At 45.5% G+C, this 16710-nt stretch overlaps 2 protein-coding genes across 2 annotated transcripts in view; one reads left to right on the top strand and one right to left on the bottom strand.

Annotated features, from left to right (window-relative positions):
* Positions 1-233: 233 nt before the first annotated feature.
* On the top strand, positions 234-7718 carry LOC106806271. Its single transcript, XM_014808148.1, has 6 exons — positions 234-254; positions 1412-1575; positions 1955-2113; positions 6382-6675; positions 6719-7142; positions 7348-7718. Exons 2-6 carry the CDS (start codon positions 1423-1425, stop codon positions 7521-7523), a joined length of 1206 nt encoding a protein of 401 aa, XP_014663634.1. The 5' UTR covers positions 234-254; positions 1412-1422; the 3' UTR covers positions 7524-7718.
* A 2348-nt stretch (positions 7719-10066) lies between these two features.
* LOC106806280 (E3 ubiquitin-protein ligase TRAF7-like) overlaps positions 10067-16710 on the bottom strand; it is a 23628-nt gene continuing 16984 nt past the window's right edge. Inside the window, exons 14-19 of the mRNA XM_014808160.1 lie at positions 14363-14479; positions 14041-14157; positions 13357-13476; positions 12514-12645; positions 11837-11956; positions 10067-11529 (exon numbers count right to left, since the gene is read on the bottom strand). Coding sequence (XP_014663646.1) covers positions 11518-11529; positions 11837-11956; positions 12514-12645; positions 13357-13476; positions 14041-14157; positions 14363-14479 — 618 coding nt within the window. The 3' untranslated portion in view covers positions 10067-11517. The remainder of the gene's footprint in view (positions 11530-11836; positions 11957-12513; positions 12646-13356; positions 13477-14040; positions 14158-14362; positions 14480-16710) is intronic.

The following is a 16710-nucleotide window of genomic DNA, read 5'->3' on the forward strand; positions in this document are numbered from 1 at the left end:
CACGTACAACACGGGCGCTCAGACCTGTTCGGCGCGCCGTTCTGGGTGAGATGTACTGGTACTGGGGGGCGGCTACGTCGCCCTGCTCGGATATTCTCGCGCAGACATCGTCGACAAGCTCGCCGAGCTGAGCGCCAACAACTGGATCGACCAGCTCACGCGCGCCGTCTTCCTCGAATTCAACCTCTACTACCCGGCTTTCTAAATTCTGTTTGTCGTCGCCGAGGCGCTGTTTGAGTTCCCGGCGCAGGGAGGTAAGGCGCACACCGCCCCTAGTGGCGCGTCCGCGACGGGTGGGGAGGAGCGGGTTAAGAGGGGTGGGGGGGAGGGGTCATTGTGGGGGGCTCTGTGGTGACGGAATAATTATAATGAGCGGTCGCGATGATGAAATATATTAAGTGGCCAGGCGAGTGAGAGAAAGCAGGCAGACAGACAGACAGAGAGGGTGGAGGTATCTTTTGAGTTCGCGCCCATGGGTTCAGTGTGTGTGACGGTGTCTGTTCGCGGTTCTAGGTGTTATTCAGTGTGTGTGACGGTGTCTGTTCGCGTTCTAGGTGTCATTCAGTGTGTGTGACGTGTCTGTTTGCGTTCTAGGTGTCATCAAGTGTGTGTGACGGTGTCTGTTTGCGTCTAAGTGTCATTCAGTGTATGTGACGGTGTCTGTTTGTGTTCTAGGTTCATCAGTGTGTGTGACGGGTGTCTGTTTGCGTTCTAGGTGTCATCAGTGTGGTGTACGGTGTCTGTTTGCGTTCTAAGTGTCATTCAGTGCATGTGACGGTGTCTGTTTGCGTTCTAGGTGTCATCAGTGTGTATGACGGTGTCTGTTTGCGTTCTAGGTGTCATTCAGTGTGTGTGACGGACCGACGCGGGTCTGTTTGTGTTCTAGGTGTCATCAGTGTGGTAGACGGTGTCAGTTTGTGTTCTAGTGTTTATCAGTGTGTATGACGGTGTCTGTTTGTGTTCTAGGGTGTCATCAGTGTGTATGACGGTGTCTGTTTGTGTTCTATGTGTCATCAGTGTGTATGACGGTGTCTGTTTGTGTTCTAGGTGTCATCAGTGTGTATGACGTGTCTTGTTTGTGTTCTAGGTGTCATCAGTGTGTATGACGGTGTCTGTTTGTGTTCTAGGTGTCATCAGTGTGTATGACGGTGTCTGTTTGTGTTCTAAGTGTCATTCAGTGTGTGTGACGGACCGACGGTGTCTGTTTGCGTTCTAGGTGTCATTCAGTGTGCATGACGGTGTCTGTTTGCGTGCTATGTGTCATCAGTGTGTGTGACGGCATCGGTTTGCGTTCTAGGTGTGATCAGTGTGTGTGTGTGTGTGTGTGTGTGTGTGTGTGTGTGTGTGTGTGTGTGTGTGTGTGTGTGTGTGTGTGTGTGTGTGTGTGTGACAGTGTCTGCTTGCGTTCTAGGTGTCCTTCAGATGCCACATGTCGACGTGCTCCGCGTCGACCCGTACGTCGGCCCGATGGCTATCGTCATCATCATCGCCGAGGTCACCACGGTCATTTTTCTTTTGTACTTCACCGTGAAAACGTTGAAGACACTCTGCAAGTTCAGGCGAGATTTCTTCAGGGTACGTATCGCTGTGCACAAAATCTTTCACGACGGTTTGCGAAGCTTGCGTAGACTCCCTACATTTGCCAACATGTAGGCGCTCGAGGGTTGCCTGTAACTTCACGCAATCACAATGTGCGCGCACAGATTCAAGGTAAGCCGAGTTTTTAAAATTAATTACTTAAACATATTATTTTGTGGATATTACTAGAATTACGACCATATTAGGTATAGCTTATGCAATAACGTCGTTATCTAATATCGTATTGATAATAACTTTATATAACTGCGCGTAAATGAGAGCATCAGTCGAATCAAGGGTCTGACCAGGTCAAAGTTCAAATCACATCTGTCGGGTTTGTTTGATCGGCTGTGTTTTGCTGGCGGTCGTCATGTAGGATGTGTGGAACATCGTAGATATCTCCGTGGTGCTGCTGGTCTTCACTTCCGTCATCATCTATGGTTACCGCGCCGTGTTTGGCAGCCTAGCGCTGAGTCAGTTCCGCGAGGATCATTATCAGTTTGTCAACTTCATGAACATGGTGTCCTATACTGAGGTGTGTGTCTACGACAAGCACGCACGCACGCAAACACTGACGTGATCACGCACGCATGCAAGCACGTACAGACGCGACGCACGCACGATCGCATGCAAGCAAGCACGTACAGACGCAGTGTGTGTGTGTGTGTGTGTGTGTGTGTGCATCATGACTATCGTAAGGAAGAGACATTTGGTGTGTTATTGAGAAAGACTTCCCACTTGCCGACATATCACAGAAATTAATCTGCTACGGTCACGTTTAGTACAGAAACTCGCGTACAGTAGGCCTACAGTATGGCGGGTGTGAATTGATCGTAAAATCATATGGAGTGACAGTCGACCGTTGCTGCCACCTCGTTTACAGACTCATGCGATGTGCCAAAGCCGATGAATTTGCTGACAACCCGCTGTAATACCGAGTACAGCTTCAGTAACGAGGATGAGGGAGACTACGGCATCGGCTGGGCCCCGCTCAACTACTCAAGTAAGCTCGACGCCGACGGCTCATCTCAAAATGGCGGCGTCTTTACGAAATGAGAAACTCCATGTGTTTGAAGCGCGTTTACTGAGCACTCGGCAATGAAGCGTAGTAATCGAGAGGGAATTTGAGAATAGTGTAATGAATTTAGTAATACATTTGAGAGGAAATAGATAGAATAGTGCCATGTATAGCTCTAATGCGACGCCAGCGCCTCACATATATGCACAACGATGATCGTCTGCTGAGTCTGCTCGCAAACTGTCAGCTGCATCCATCAATGTTGCGCGTACTCACGCGGTGATCACAATCGCTAATGATTTTGTCATCGAGGTGTTCTTGTGTTGATGCCTTTCAGATGAGTCAGTCTTAATTCGATTTTTATTATGAGTAATTCTATTTTAGATAAATAATCACGTGTATGGTATTTTAGTTGCGCTCTATTGAACTCAGATTTCAGATTTTATCTCATTGAATTTTTATATGATATGATATTACATGACAATAAATTACATTACATTACATTACAGTAAATTACATTACATTACAGTAAATTACATTACATTACAGTAAATTACATTACATTACAGTAAATTACATTACATTACATTACATTATATCATTATTATGGAGACAAAACATCTAGGCGACTACGACGATATACGCCCTCCCATTGCCACACCATACATATCTGCACACACACATATTTATGTTATAGGGGGCCTATATGATATCAGGGATTAATAATTATTCATTATCATTATTAACCCCTGAATGATAAATCTATTTTCTGTCTGATCTGACCTGATATATCTATATCTGATTAATATATTTATCACTACACCACCTCTACCTATACCTTTGATGCAGGAGTCTGCCGAGCGCCAAGCCGCGCACTCTGACTACACGTACAACACGGCGCTCAGACCTGTCGTGCGCGCCGTTCTGGGGTGAGATGTACTGGTACTGGGGCGGCGGCTACGTCGCCCTGCTCGGATTATCTCGCGCAGACATCGTCGACAAGCTCGCCGAGCTGAGCGCCAACAACTGGATGACCAGCTCACGCGCGCCGTCTTCCTCAATTCAACCTCTACTACCGGCTTCTAATCTGTTTGTCGTCGCGAGGCGCTGTTTGAGTTCCCGCGCAGGGAGATAAGGCGCACACCGCCCCTAGTGAGCGCGTCCGACGGGTGCGGTGGAGGAGCGGGTTAAGAGGGGTGGGGGGGGAGGGTCATTGTGGGGGGCTGTGGTGACGGAATAATTATAATTGAGCGGTCGCGATGATGAAATAATTAAGGTGGCCAGGCGAGTGAGAGAAAGACAGGCAGACAGACAGACAGAGAGGGTGGAGGTATCTTTTGAGTTCGCCCCATGGTTCAGTGTGTGTGACGGTGTCTGTTCGCGTTCTACGGTTTATTCAGTGTGTGTGACGGTGTCTGTTCGCGTTTTAGGTGTCATTCAGTGTGTGTACCGGTGTCTGTTTGCGTTCTAGGTGTCATCAGTGGTGTGACGGTGTCTGTTTGCGTTCTAAGTGTCCATTCAGTGTATGTGACGGTGTCTGTTGTGTTCTAGGTGTCATCAGTGTGTGTGACGGTGTCTGTTTGCGTTCTAGGTGTCATCAGTGTGTGTGACGGTGTCTGTTTGCGTTCTAAGTGTCATTCAGTGCATGTGACGGTGTCTGTTTGCGTTCTAGGTGTCATCAGTGTGTATGACGGTGTCTGTTTGCGTTCTAGGTGTCATTCAGTGTGTGTGACGGACCGACGGTGTCTGTTTGTGTTCTAGGTGTCATCAGTGTGTATGACGGTGTCAGTTTGTGTTCTAGGTGTTATCAGTGTGTATGACGGTGTCTGTTTGTGTTCTAGGTGTCATCAGTGTGTATGACGGTGTCTGTTTGTGTTCTATGTGTCATCAGTGTGTATGACGGTGTCTGTTTGTGTTCTAGGTGTCATCAGTGTGTATGACGCGTGTCTGTTTGTGTTCTAGGTGTCATCAGTGTGTATGAACGGTGTCTGTTGTAGTTCTAGGGTCATCAGTGTGTATCGACGGTGTCTGTTTGTGTTCTAAGTGTCATTCAGTGTGTGTGACGGACCGAACGGTGTCTGTTTGGCGTTCTAGGTTGTCATTCAGTGTGCATGACGGTGTCTGTTTTGCGTTCTATGTGTCATCAGTGTGTGTGACCGGCATCGGTTTGCTTCTAGGTGTGATCAGTGTGTGTGTGTGTGTGTGTGTGTGTGTGTGTGTGTGTGTGTGTGTGTGTGGTGTGTGTGTGTGGTGTGTGACAGTGTCTGCTTGCGTTCTAGGTGTCCTTCAGATGCCACATGTCGACGTGCTCCGCGTCGACCCGTACGTCGGCCGATGGCTATCGTCATCATCATCGCCGAGGTCACCACGGTCATTTTTCTTTTGTACTTCACCGCTGAAAACGTTGAAGACACTCTGCAATTCAGGCGAATTTCTTCAGGGTACGTATCGCTGTGCACAAAATGCTTTCACGACGGTTTGCGAAGCTTGCGTAGACTCCCTACATTTGCCAACATGTAGGCGCTCGAGGGTTGCCTGTAACTTCACGCAATCACAATGTGCGCGCACAGATTCAAGGTAAGCCGAGTTTTTAAATTAATTACTTAAACATATTATTTTGTGGATATTACTAGAATTACGACCAATTAGGTATATGCTTATGCAATAACGTCGTATCTAATATCGTATTGATAATAACTTTATATAATGCGCGTAAATGAGAGCATCAGTCGAATCAAGGGTCTGACCAGGTGCAAAGTTCAATCACATCTGTCGGGTTTGTTTGATCGGCTGTGTTTGCTGGCGGTCGTCATGTAGGATGTGTGGAACATCGTAGATATCTCCGTGGTGCTGCTGTCCTTCACTTCCGTCATCATCTATGGTTACGCGCCGTGTTTGGCAGCCTAGCGCTGAGTCAGTTCGCGAGGATCATTATCAGTTTGTCAACTTCAATACACTGGTGTCCTATACTGAGGTGTGTGTCTACGACAGCGCACGCACCTAGCAAACACTGACGTGATCACGCACGCATGCAAGCAAGCACGTACAGACGCACGCACGCACGATCGCATGCAAGCAAGCACGTACAGACGCGACGCACGCACGATCGCATGCAAGCAAGCACGTACAGATGCACGCACGGTCGGATACGTACGTCCGTGCACACGCGTACATGCACACGTCCGCAGACACCTACAATCATTGGTCTCCGTCATTGTTTTTCTCTTGCTCTCCTAATTGCATCGACTCCGACATTACTTTTACATGTTTATATATAAATACTGCTCGAAGCGTATCAACAACCCCTACCAACACATAATCGTAACAACTTATAATTTTTTATTCTTATCAACATATTTGTATCGACGTGTTTTGATTAGCAAACTATATGCGTATTAATACATTTCGATTAGTTTATTAAGCCAATTATGCATTTTAAAAAGCGTAGCAGGATTCTTTGGCTACCGAATATTCTACAATAAATAACATATAACTATAGGAATAACAGAAGCAGAGAGCTTGTGTGGCTACAATTTGCATACACCGTTTGTAGGACCCTCCATCCCGCCATAACACACTGTGAAACATTTACATTTCTAGTGCCGACTGCCTTTATATTATTACAGCGGGTAGTTAAAATCTATGACCTGGCTACAAAACGGGGTTACCAAGCATGCGCAGTCTAAATGCGGAATTGGCTTATTGGCATCGATTCATGTGAATCAATATCCGTTGTTCCCCGCTAATCCGTCTGCGACGCCGCGCGCGCCATCTGCTGGTTACAGATGTACATCACCATCATTTCGATCGTGCTGTTCATCGCCACGATCAAGTTGCTGCGTCTGCTAAGCTTCAACAAGCGCATAGCCTCGTTCTCGCGCACGCTCCAGTACCTCAAGAAGCCGCTCGGAAACTTCATGCTGGTCTTCTTGCTCTGTTACGTGCCGTTCTCCATCCTCGCACACCTCGTCTTTGGACGGGCGGTGGCCCAGTTCGCCACCTGGCGGCAGTCGGTCATATCGCTGTTCTTGATAGCGGGCACATTGGGTGAGTTCACGTTCTCCCGCGCGTCGCGTCTGGTACATATACTGGTATATATGTAATTATATCGTGTTTACGTAGTTCTACATGATACTTAGTTCTAGAAGTCGTCGAATTCTAGGTCTTTCACATAGCGAAGAAGTAGTACGTGAGGCTCTGTACAACACTGTGTGTGTTCGACCCGCGTTACATATAATACGCTGCGCCTGCCCGCTCTCACGTACTACTTCTCGCCACGTGATAGACCTAGAATTCGACGACCTATACAATACCAACCGCCTGCTCGGTCCCGTCTTCTACTTCATCTTCTCACTCATCGTCAACGTGCTCCTGGTCAACATCATTCTGGCGATCGTCATCGAGGCGTTCGCGCACACTCGCGAGGAAATGCGACGCGAGCAGAACGAATATGAGATCATGCAGTTCATGATGATGCGCATGAAGGCAGTCATGGGCCTCACCGTGCCCGACTCGAAGGGCGACCCGAGACACATGTACGTCGAAGGTAGGTACCGCCACAGATATCCTATAAGAAAGGGGAATAGTTATTTTTTCCCGGACGCGGGATCGGATGGTTTTAAATATCTAAAAACCGGAAAGTATCGGATAAATGTTCGAGATTAGGATTTTCAAGACTACGAGGAACCAGGAATTGCGATTTTATACGCAGCAGTTCGTAAGCTCGCACGTTGGTACGTTTGTTGCTGCAGCTGTTGATCCTGTCGATGAGAAGTGTGACGAGATGACGGAAAAGGTGGACGTCATGATTGAGAGGCTAATGGAATTCATGAAGGCGACGCAGAAGGAGGACCTGGATACGTACAAGGAGATCAATCTGGACGCGCCCGTCGAGCTCAAGCGCAAGCGCATCATCATCGCCAACTGATGGCTCGCTGTGAGAGTTGGGTGTCGCGGCCATGTTGGCACGGTACATATATGGTGGCCATATCATCAAATAGAATCAATCTTGTAGGTTCTAAGCGCACATCGTGCATTCACGCCGTGAGTTATCTAATCTTTTGTCGTCTTTTGTGAACACGCGACGGGAGTAGGCTCTGTCAGGTGTATGTTAGATGGCGTGTGTGTAGAGCAAGGGCGCAACCACGTGTTGAAAGTTGGGGGGGTCACAAGCAGCCAATAGCAACGTGATCTGCGGGCGAGCGAATATCACGTATTGGTTCAATATCACGTATTTCAGCGTGCTGATGGAAGTGTTGCATAATTGTGATGTCATGAATGACATTACTAGGATCATGTATACATAAAATACCAAAATGTTTTTATTAATTATATTAAGCTAGTAGTAAAGCTACACACAGACTGTGCTAACTGTGTGACACAGTTAGCATGATTAAGATGAAGAGGAAAATAATAATGATGAAAATAATAATGCAAAAAATGCCTGACACGTGAAAACAGAGAACAGTGTTAGAAACCAAATGTGACCTTCCTTGAGTCACACTTTGCAACAAAATCCTTTGCAATTGCTTCAATATCGATTCCAGAACACGTGATAAAAAACAATCGCGTTGATTGGTTCAATTGTCTTTTCGCCGTCACGTCAGCCGGTAAAAGTCAAACTTATTTGACTTTCGCCATCGCCGTGAAACCAGGCCTGCGCCGTGCAGTGTCAGTGGAGACTGCGCCAGAAGATATTATAGATTAGAAGGTAAGGGTGAACGGCGCCGCGCCGCGACGCGCCGCTTGTGTGAAGATGGGCCTATATTTTGTGTGTGTGCCTATAACACAGTTGGCTTGCGAACGCGTGATGAATATCGTGCTCGTTCCATGCACGTGAGATTGAATGTACTATGTAGGTCGAATCTAAATGATATTAACAAGGGTTCTATTTAGATATCTGAATCTGAGTCACAGTTATCACACTGCACTTGACCACCTGGGGTTTTTATTTATTTTAACCTGTGAAATATGGATGTTTCACGATAATAAACGCTTATCGGACTATTTTGGACCTCTCAGAAAATAAGGTCTTCCAGAAGTTGGGGAGGTCCACATAAAAGTCGGAGGGGTCGTGACCCCCCCGACCCCCCCCAGTGGTTGCGCCCATGGTGTAGAGAGGGTTAGCATTGCGCGACCAGAATGAAGGAACATGCTGAGCAAACTCGACAAGTTCATTTGGAAGATTTCTATCTTTTTTTTGTCAACAATTGAAGTACTACCTCGTTGTATTAGCTTAAATCACGATTTACTCAAGTTTGACATGAATACGTAGCTGTATTTGCAGGGGTGAATCAAGATTTAAAAAAAGTGGGTAATAATTAAATTAATATATATTATACATATATAATTCTGCAGACAAGCTGCTACGGCGAGCAAAGCAGCAGCGAAGCGAGAGTGGGAGAGGAGAACAGATCTGAATTCTCAATATTTGAAAAAAATTACAATTTAAAATGCGTGCATAAATCATTTTTAATAAATTTTTATATTTCATTTATACTAATCTTATACTTTACCATATACATCAATTTATATTTGAAATATACGAGGAATAGGGTGTAACATACGAGACACCTACATACTATACATAACTACATCTGCCATTGTTGAGATTTCAGGTTTCATATAATACATTTAATTTAAATCTGCTTCTTTAAAACAAACAAAATATGAGATCGGGCAGATTTTTGTCACAGTGTACAGATTGTATTGATGACCAGTCCTAGCAATATTTGTGATAGCCTACTGTACAGCTGTTGTGATAGCCTACCTCTGTTGTGATAGCCTACATACTTAAGCAGGCGCTTCCTAATCTGTGATCGTAATAGAAATCATAATCAATGTTCAGATTGATGCACATTTCTGTGATGATCATATTAAATATATATAGTCTAATGTTTTAGTATATAATAATGTTTTAATATATAATATTGTGGGCAAGGTCCCACTGGCAACCCTCTCGCTAGCCACGGACCTGATATCTGATATATTTACTCTTCCCATATTCCTATTGCATATACAACTATATCATTTATGGCTATGTGACTTGGCAGGTTGTAACGTATAAGTTATAATGTATTATAAGTAAAATTATTATATATGTAAAATAAACTTGCACTGCAGTTGCACGGCTAAAACAAACAAATGCGTCTTGCTGCTATTAACACTAACCAATCGATCGGTGTGCTAACACCCAAGAGTTATAGACCTCTTCACTAGGATCCGTGTGGGGCTCGTAAGAATGGCAGAATCCTAGCCAGACTGACAAAACGTCAGAAAACAAGGATGTCAGTACGAATATTACGCACGACAGATCTTGACGCTCCGAAGTGGTAACACATGCTATATGGCCATTGTATGACTTCAATATACAATAGGATTTTCGTACGTACGTATCATACTTATTTATACGCACTCCTCATCAATAATACCTGTTAACGTTCAGCTGTAAGAACCGAGTAACACACGTAGTAGTTTGTTATAGGCGATTTATTAACCAGTTTAAAACAGGGCAGTGCAATCGTGTGGTCGTTAAGAATTCGGATCAGCTGCGATTCAATCACATTTGTACATTTCTGATACAAAAACCCATTAGAGTGACGGAGATGGGAGCTTAGCTCCCTAGCAACCAGTCTCTCGCCCGTAGTCACAACGATGGCACCGTTCTATGATGAGAACAGGTGTAGAATTAAAATGAAAGCAATTAGCGAGCGACTCACTTACCGAGGAAGCCTTCAGCATACGTGCTGGTCTTGTTCCATCGTTACCCTGACAACCTAGGATTTCTCACGATTTGAGGAAAACAATCATTTGTGCGCATGCAACGACAGAAGAGAATTTTCTAGATAACAATTAAATTCATTCGCGGCATGCTTGTACGATGGTGGTGGCATGATCTCAAGATTAGTGAACATAGATTACTGAACCATAGATAGACCGACATAACAGCCTGGCCATCTGATGGACAAGTTACCCTACAATAAGTTACTCCTGCTATCCTTAATCGTTAATGGCACCATTGCTTGATTACAGAATTCACATTCCCAATGGCTCGCGTGCATTGGGATATCAACCTCCTGAGCACCACCTCCCCCATCTTACTTTGTGATTAGTGCTTCCATACACACAAGATAAAAATATATTGCCTATTCTCAACTTGACATATAAAAATTCATATGACACGAATAACTTCCATAACACATTACCTTGGCATTAAAAACATTCCCTCGTACACAGTGTACGAAATCGTATTGTACACGCTGTTATAAATTCTATAATCCTAGATGCAGATAAAATTACTGTACAAAAATATAGTCGTCATTGGCTCTGCAGCAGGCAGCCCGTGATCCACAAATGTCATACGCCAGGCAAAAGAAAAGGCCTATGTTACTTCTATCTTCCATCATCAAATAACACTAGTGCCCCACAGTGCAGTGAGGCTGGTGGCTTCATCAATTGTCATACAGAGTACGATATCAGCCATCGGCTTCCAGTGATCATAGATTCTTTATCAAACGGGCCCCTGCAAGCACGCACACACACATGCATGCACATGAGCAGGTACGCACGCACGCAAATACGTACGCACAGTCCACTAGTACTGCTGCAATGCAGATGCATTTTATGATAAAAACTAAATCAGCGCCCTGATAAAATAGTACCAGAGTCAGAGACGACGTTAAGTGTAACCAGCCACTTATTGTGCGTGTTGCTGATCGCCATGTCCTGAATACCTCCTGATGACTGATTAGCAACACACGAAGATACCAACTACGAAATACTGCGTGCAATCTCACACTCTGCTAACCAGCAATCAGCAATCAATCGACAGATGAGCAATATTCGAAAACAGACGGTGCCCTGCAGCAATTGTGACGCCAGCATCAGAACTACTATACTGATGAGAGCCAGGTTTCTTAGATTCAAGCCCAGACCTGCAACGACAGAAGCATCAACGTAAGTAATGGTTAACAACGTAGGCCGAGTACAACCAACACAAAGCATAGTGGAATTATGCTCACAAATGTTTACAGAACGATACCATGACAGTAACATGCTACACCTCAATGAGACTAATGACTGACTCATACCCATGCAAGTAAGCTAGTAGGAGAATTATGAACCATACGCTCACATTAGATACAGACCAAGTTCAGGATTTGGCCATCGCACCCTGATAGTTGAAGTTGGGAGCTTAATGATTGGAGCATACTCTCATTAAGAAGGATGGTTGGAGCTTACCTTGACAGTGCTGTCAACACCACCTGAGAAGACCATGCCACGTGACACTGCTAGGCAGGTAACGCTACCCTTGTGTCTCAGCATCGTCTGTGTGCAGAGCATATTATCCAGACTCCAAATCTATGTAAGACAGCGTATGCGGTAACACGTGGGTACCCAGCACATTAACATACCACCTCACTTTAACCATCGAGAAATCTGCTCATCTGAAGTTTACTAAACTATCCCGGTCTCTAACCGTCCCTCCTGCATACACTTGTTCCCTCTCCCACTTCTCCAACCTCACATAATATTTCTTATCATTCAACACACTCTCCCCTCACCCCACACACAGCCTACTCTGCACCACTTATCTCCCCACCCCACCCTACACACGACCTTCCTTGCCCCACAGATCTACCCCCCCCCCACTATACACGACCTGCACTGCCCCACAGATCTCCCCACCCCACACTATACACGACCTACCCTATCCCACACAGAGCCTCCCCTACATAGCCTGCCCTACTCCAGAAACCTCCTCACCCCACCCTATACACGACCTCCCCGCATCACGCACACAACTTGCGCTAGTGCGCAAACTTTCCCACCCACACGCAAACTCCTCCACCGACACCATCCCACCTTCCCCCTGCCACACACGCACGCAGTGAGTGTGGCAGCTGTGACACACCTACCCGCAGCGAGCGATCATAGGAGGCACTGAACACCTTCGTGCCGGCCTGGGTGTTAAGCACGGTGAGAGCATACACGGTGCCCGTGTGTCCAGTCAGCTTCGATATCTGCTCGTACGACTCGAGGTTCCACACCTGCCGATGACAATGTGACACTCGCTATGACACATACAGTGACACTCGCTATGACACATACAGTGACACTGACAGTGACACTTGCGGCAACACATGTTGTAACACTCACAGTGACACTTAGTGACTGCGACACTCACAGTGACACAACACGGTGAGACTCACCGCGACACTCACAATGACAGTTGCTGTGACACTCACAGTGACACTTGCTGTGACACTCACAGTGACACTTGCTGTAAGACTTATGAGTGCTTGGGCAAGTGCAATCCTCAATATGTGAACACACGGTGTAGGACTTGTACAAGTTTATAAGTGCTTAAAAGAAGTATACCGCAAACCATAACCGCAAAATTGCATGCATTTTCTTATCCACACATAGTTTAATTTACCTTTTATCTGCACTACACATCCTCTAAGACCATAGTGTATTTTATAAACAAACAAAAACACGCAAGGTGAACAAAATTAGTATGGAATATAGGATAGGAATTCGATATAAAAAACGCAACATAAATCATATTAAGATGCAGCAGTGGCTGACAAGGTGAGATCTACATAGTTTGCTATGTCTTGAATCATTGAAGTTTCACTATATATGAATAGCTTGTCTAAATTCATAGTGTCACTGACATGCATGACCTTGCCTCATCCGTTCTCCCATATCTGCAGCAAGGTGTGTATGCGTGCACAGGCTCGGTCCACCATACTTACGTGAATGCAGTTCTCGTATGTTCCACACAAAATGTACTGGTTTGTAATAGCAATCGAGTACACACTGCCACCAGAGGTCTCTAGTATGTGCACGCATTCCAGCTTGTCTAGATCCCATATCTACATGAGAAGGATAAAAAATCTGAACTACTAGAAATATAAGAATACATAGAGAATGTTCATAGAACTGTATATAGACGTATAGATGCACATATATTTTATATTTTATGTATCATGTATTATATATATGTATTCTAGTATTCAGCAAAAAGAAATTGCATACATTGCCTTTCATGAGCCGGACAAAGTCGTGTCCTTGATAACAGACTTATCATAAACACAATACTTTCTATTGCTTAGCCTCAGCAATTATTAGATTATTTGACCATGACATGACAAAGCTACTTTTGAAGCACAAGACATAAGGTTGAATTTTTACATGCCTTAATCAAACAAGATAACTTGTTGATTCATTTCACTTGTTTCTTCAATGTTAACTACTTGTTCCTTCTCTATCCACATGGTAATAATTACATTATTCAACTAATAAAATAAGTTCCTTTGGATTGTTAAAATATCAAATCCTATTAGGCAGAAATAGGTTCGTCTGGATTCCCGTCACTTCATAAGCTAGGTTTATGTGTGTGGTAATGAGTTGCAGCTATTAGTGATAAATGGTGTTACCGTGATTGTCTGGTAGGAGCCACAGTACAGGTGTTTCTGAGAGGCGACCAGCGCACGAACCCAGTGGTTAATCCCAGTTATAGTTGTCTTCAGCTCAAACGTATTGATGTCCCACACCTGCAGGATAAACGATCAACACGATGTAAGCAGCAGAGGCACAAAAGAACCTAAATTCCAGTGAATTGGCAATTTCTTCTCTACATCTAGCACCTGAATATGGAGATGTTAGACATACATTTAATTTTAATGTAATTAACACACAGGCACACTGAAACATATGTATAATATTCGTGTTTATAATTAAGATCCTTGTGGGAAATACCTTAATAACTTTCAGCGAGCCACTGAACAGGCAGTTGTGTGATGGCACCAACGTGCACACATGATTGTCATTGGCCTGGATTGTCCTAACACATTCAAACGTGCTAAGGTCCCAAACCTGCCCAACAGCAAAAGTTATGTGTGCACAGTTTAGCAAATTCACGATCACCAAACTTATACACGCACATATAAATATTGCGTCAGAAAAACACAATTTTGCCCCACCTAACCAACAAGAATGTTATGCCAGTTAGAAGTGAGGGTACACATGAATGAACAACAAATAAACAATTATATACATATATTTCATATATTGTTATATATATATATATATATATATATATATATATATATACTAGTTAATTAGTGCTTGCACGGCCAAATATGTGATCATGGATTCTTACGTTAATCATGTTATCAGCTGATTCCAGCTGAACAGTCTGTTACCATAAAGACACAGTGCCAACACGATGCCGTGTGTCGCTCCAGTGTTTTGATGCATTTGTATGTAGTACTTGTGTCCCACACCTGTGACACACAGAGGCAAAAACATACACTAAAGGTTGCATAAGCAACTCTACAATGTCTGCCACATAATAAATGTAAGGGTAGCGTGTGGAGCGGATTTAGACATGCAATTTCCTCCAACAATCTATGCCCTTTGAAACAGTTGTTACTAATCATCTACCTCAACCAGAGAGACGCGGATACAGGTGGCGTTGCGCAAAAGATGCGTTGTTCCCCGACGCCGAGAGCGGTTAAGCCACGCACTTCCGCGGACTGGCGCACGCGACCGCGGTGTGTTGTAATTAGCATCTCGCGCTGCCCGCTATACGAATTTGCGCCGCCAAAAGGAGGGCGGTCAGCCACGCCGCGAATCCGTATAGCGGGCAAGCGTAACATCGCGCAGTTTTCGTCATCACACCGGCTCGGCTATGGCGGCTTGGGTGGGGGCATTTGCTGCTGCTGCTGCAGAGCCGCGCTGCGCGGGCAGGGCGCGAGTTTGGGGTTGCTGCTGCTGCTTGCCAGTACTCTACTTAGCTACGTGTAAAAACTGGCACGCCAGACCACCACGTGTCTGCAGTATTCGCCCGCGACGTTAGCTCAGGTGCTTGCACGACGTGCCGTCGCCACGGCAGCGCGAAGGTCAATAGGTTGGTAAAACCTCGCACATACGCCAGTCAGGCGCCGGCACGGCGTCAGCACTTTCGGAGATAGGCATCTGGCCCGCCACCCACGTGGAGCCGCCGTACGACACTTCGTAAAAAACTCTGTGATAGACATAACACGTATACTCGCAGTAGCGCCTGTCACTCGCAGTAGCGGCCAATGACGAGCGCGATCAGTCGTCTGATTCACAGCATTTCTAGCTGAATTTATCTCTGTAGGAGCCAACTACGTCTTAGCATTGAGGCGCGCACTCCCAAAAAGGTTTAGGGACCGTTTGGCAGTGGCCTCAAGCCGTCCATCCCAGAAATGGACGGTATTGGAATTCGCGCCAGTTTTCGCCTCGAGGCGTTTTCAGACCCTGTCTAAGTATCTGCTCTAAGTGGAACAAAAAGGGGCGGTATTCGCTGCTATGCGGGCGCGGCTTGGCGCGAGCGATGCGCTGCGCGCAAAAAACCGGGCCGCAAGTCCTTCAGTGATTGTAGTCCTTTGCCTGGCACTTGCACACGGTAATTAATCTAATCGAATAAACCGAAACTAAGCAGCAACTCCCTTTGACTCGCGTAGCGCCACTATAGCGAGAGAATGATGTAAACTCATTTACTCGGTAGCGACGCCATCTACAGGATGAGATATGAGTGATCAACTCATTACTTGCTAGCACCATCTAGACACGAGGGTTCCCCCCCCCCCCCACCGCAACAGCTCTGAACTTTATCGGAGTTATCAGATGATCCACCCTTAAAGAGGATAGTCACCATGTGTGCAGAGGCACCAAGCAGAGAGCCCATATGGCCACAAAGAGTGCCCTTGCTTATTGATGCCCTCATGTGCGGTTAATACAATGACTGTACTGCGTCTGCGCACGCTGCTCCTTAAAAGTTTCAGTTCCGTCTGCCAGCAAAGACAATGTGGCCGTCACTATCATCGTTTATATACACGGGATTGTATTTACATCTGTGACGTTTAATTTGCGTGTCGGTTGCATTGTTACTGCATTGCATTGTTGTGCATATGCTAATAATGCTTTGTATTTGCGTGCCGTGTTAGTTTGTGTTTGTGTGTTGGTTGTTTGTGTTTGTGTTGTGTCCGGTGTGTGTGATTGTGTTGTGTTGTGTTGTTGCTGCCACTGCAATGCGACAGAGCTCCCTCAAAGAAAGAAAGGTGATGTCACATCATCCC

This window comes from Priapulus caudatus, unplaced genomic scaffold (assembly GCF_000485595.1).
Source record: "Priapulus caudatus unplaced genomic scaffold, Priapulus_caudatus-5.0.1 Scaffold151, whole genome shotgun sequence".
In the NCBI taxonomy this organism is placed as follows: Eukaryota; Metazoa; Priapulida; class Priapulimorpha; order Priapulimorphida; family Priapulidae; genus Priapulus; species Priapulus caudatus.

Coding starts and splice junctions, on each gene's coding strand:
- LOC106806271 (XM_014808148.1), top strand. CDS start 1,423: ATGCCACATGTCGACGTGCTCCGCGTCGACCCGTACGTCGGCCCGATG. Junction 1,576..1,954: donor TCAGGCGAGATTTCTTCAGG/GTACGTATCGCT, acceptor GTCGTCATGTAG/GATGTGTGGAACATCGTAGA. Junction 7,143..7,347: donor GAGACACATGTACGTCGAAG/GTAGGTACCGCC, acceptor TTGTTGCTGCAG/CTGTTGATCCTGTCGATGAG.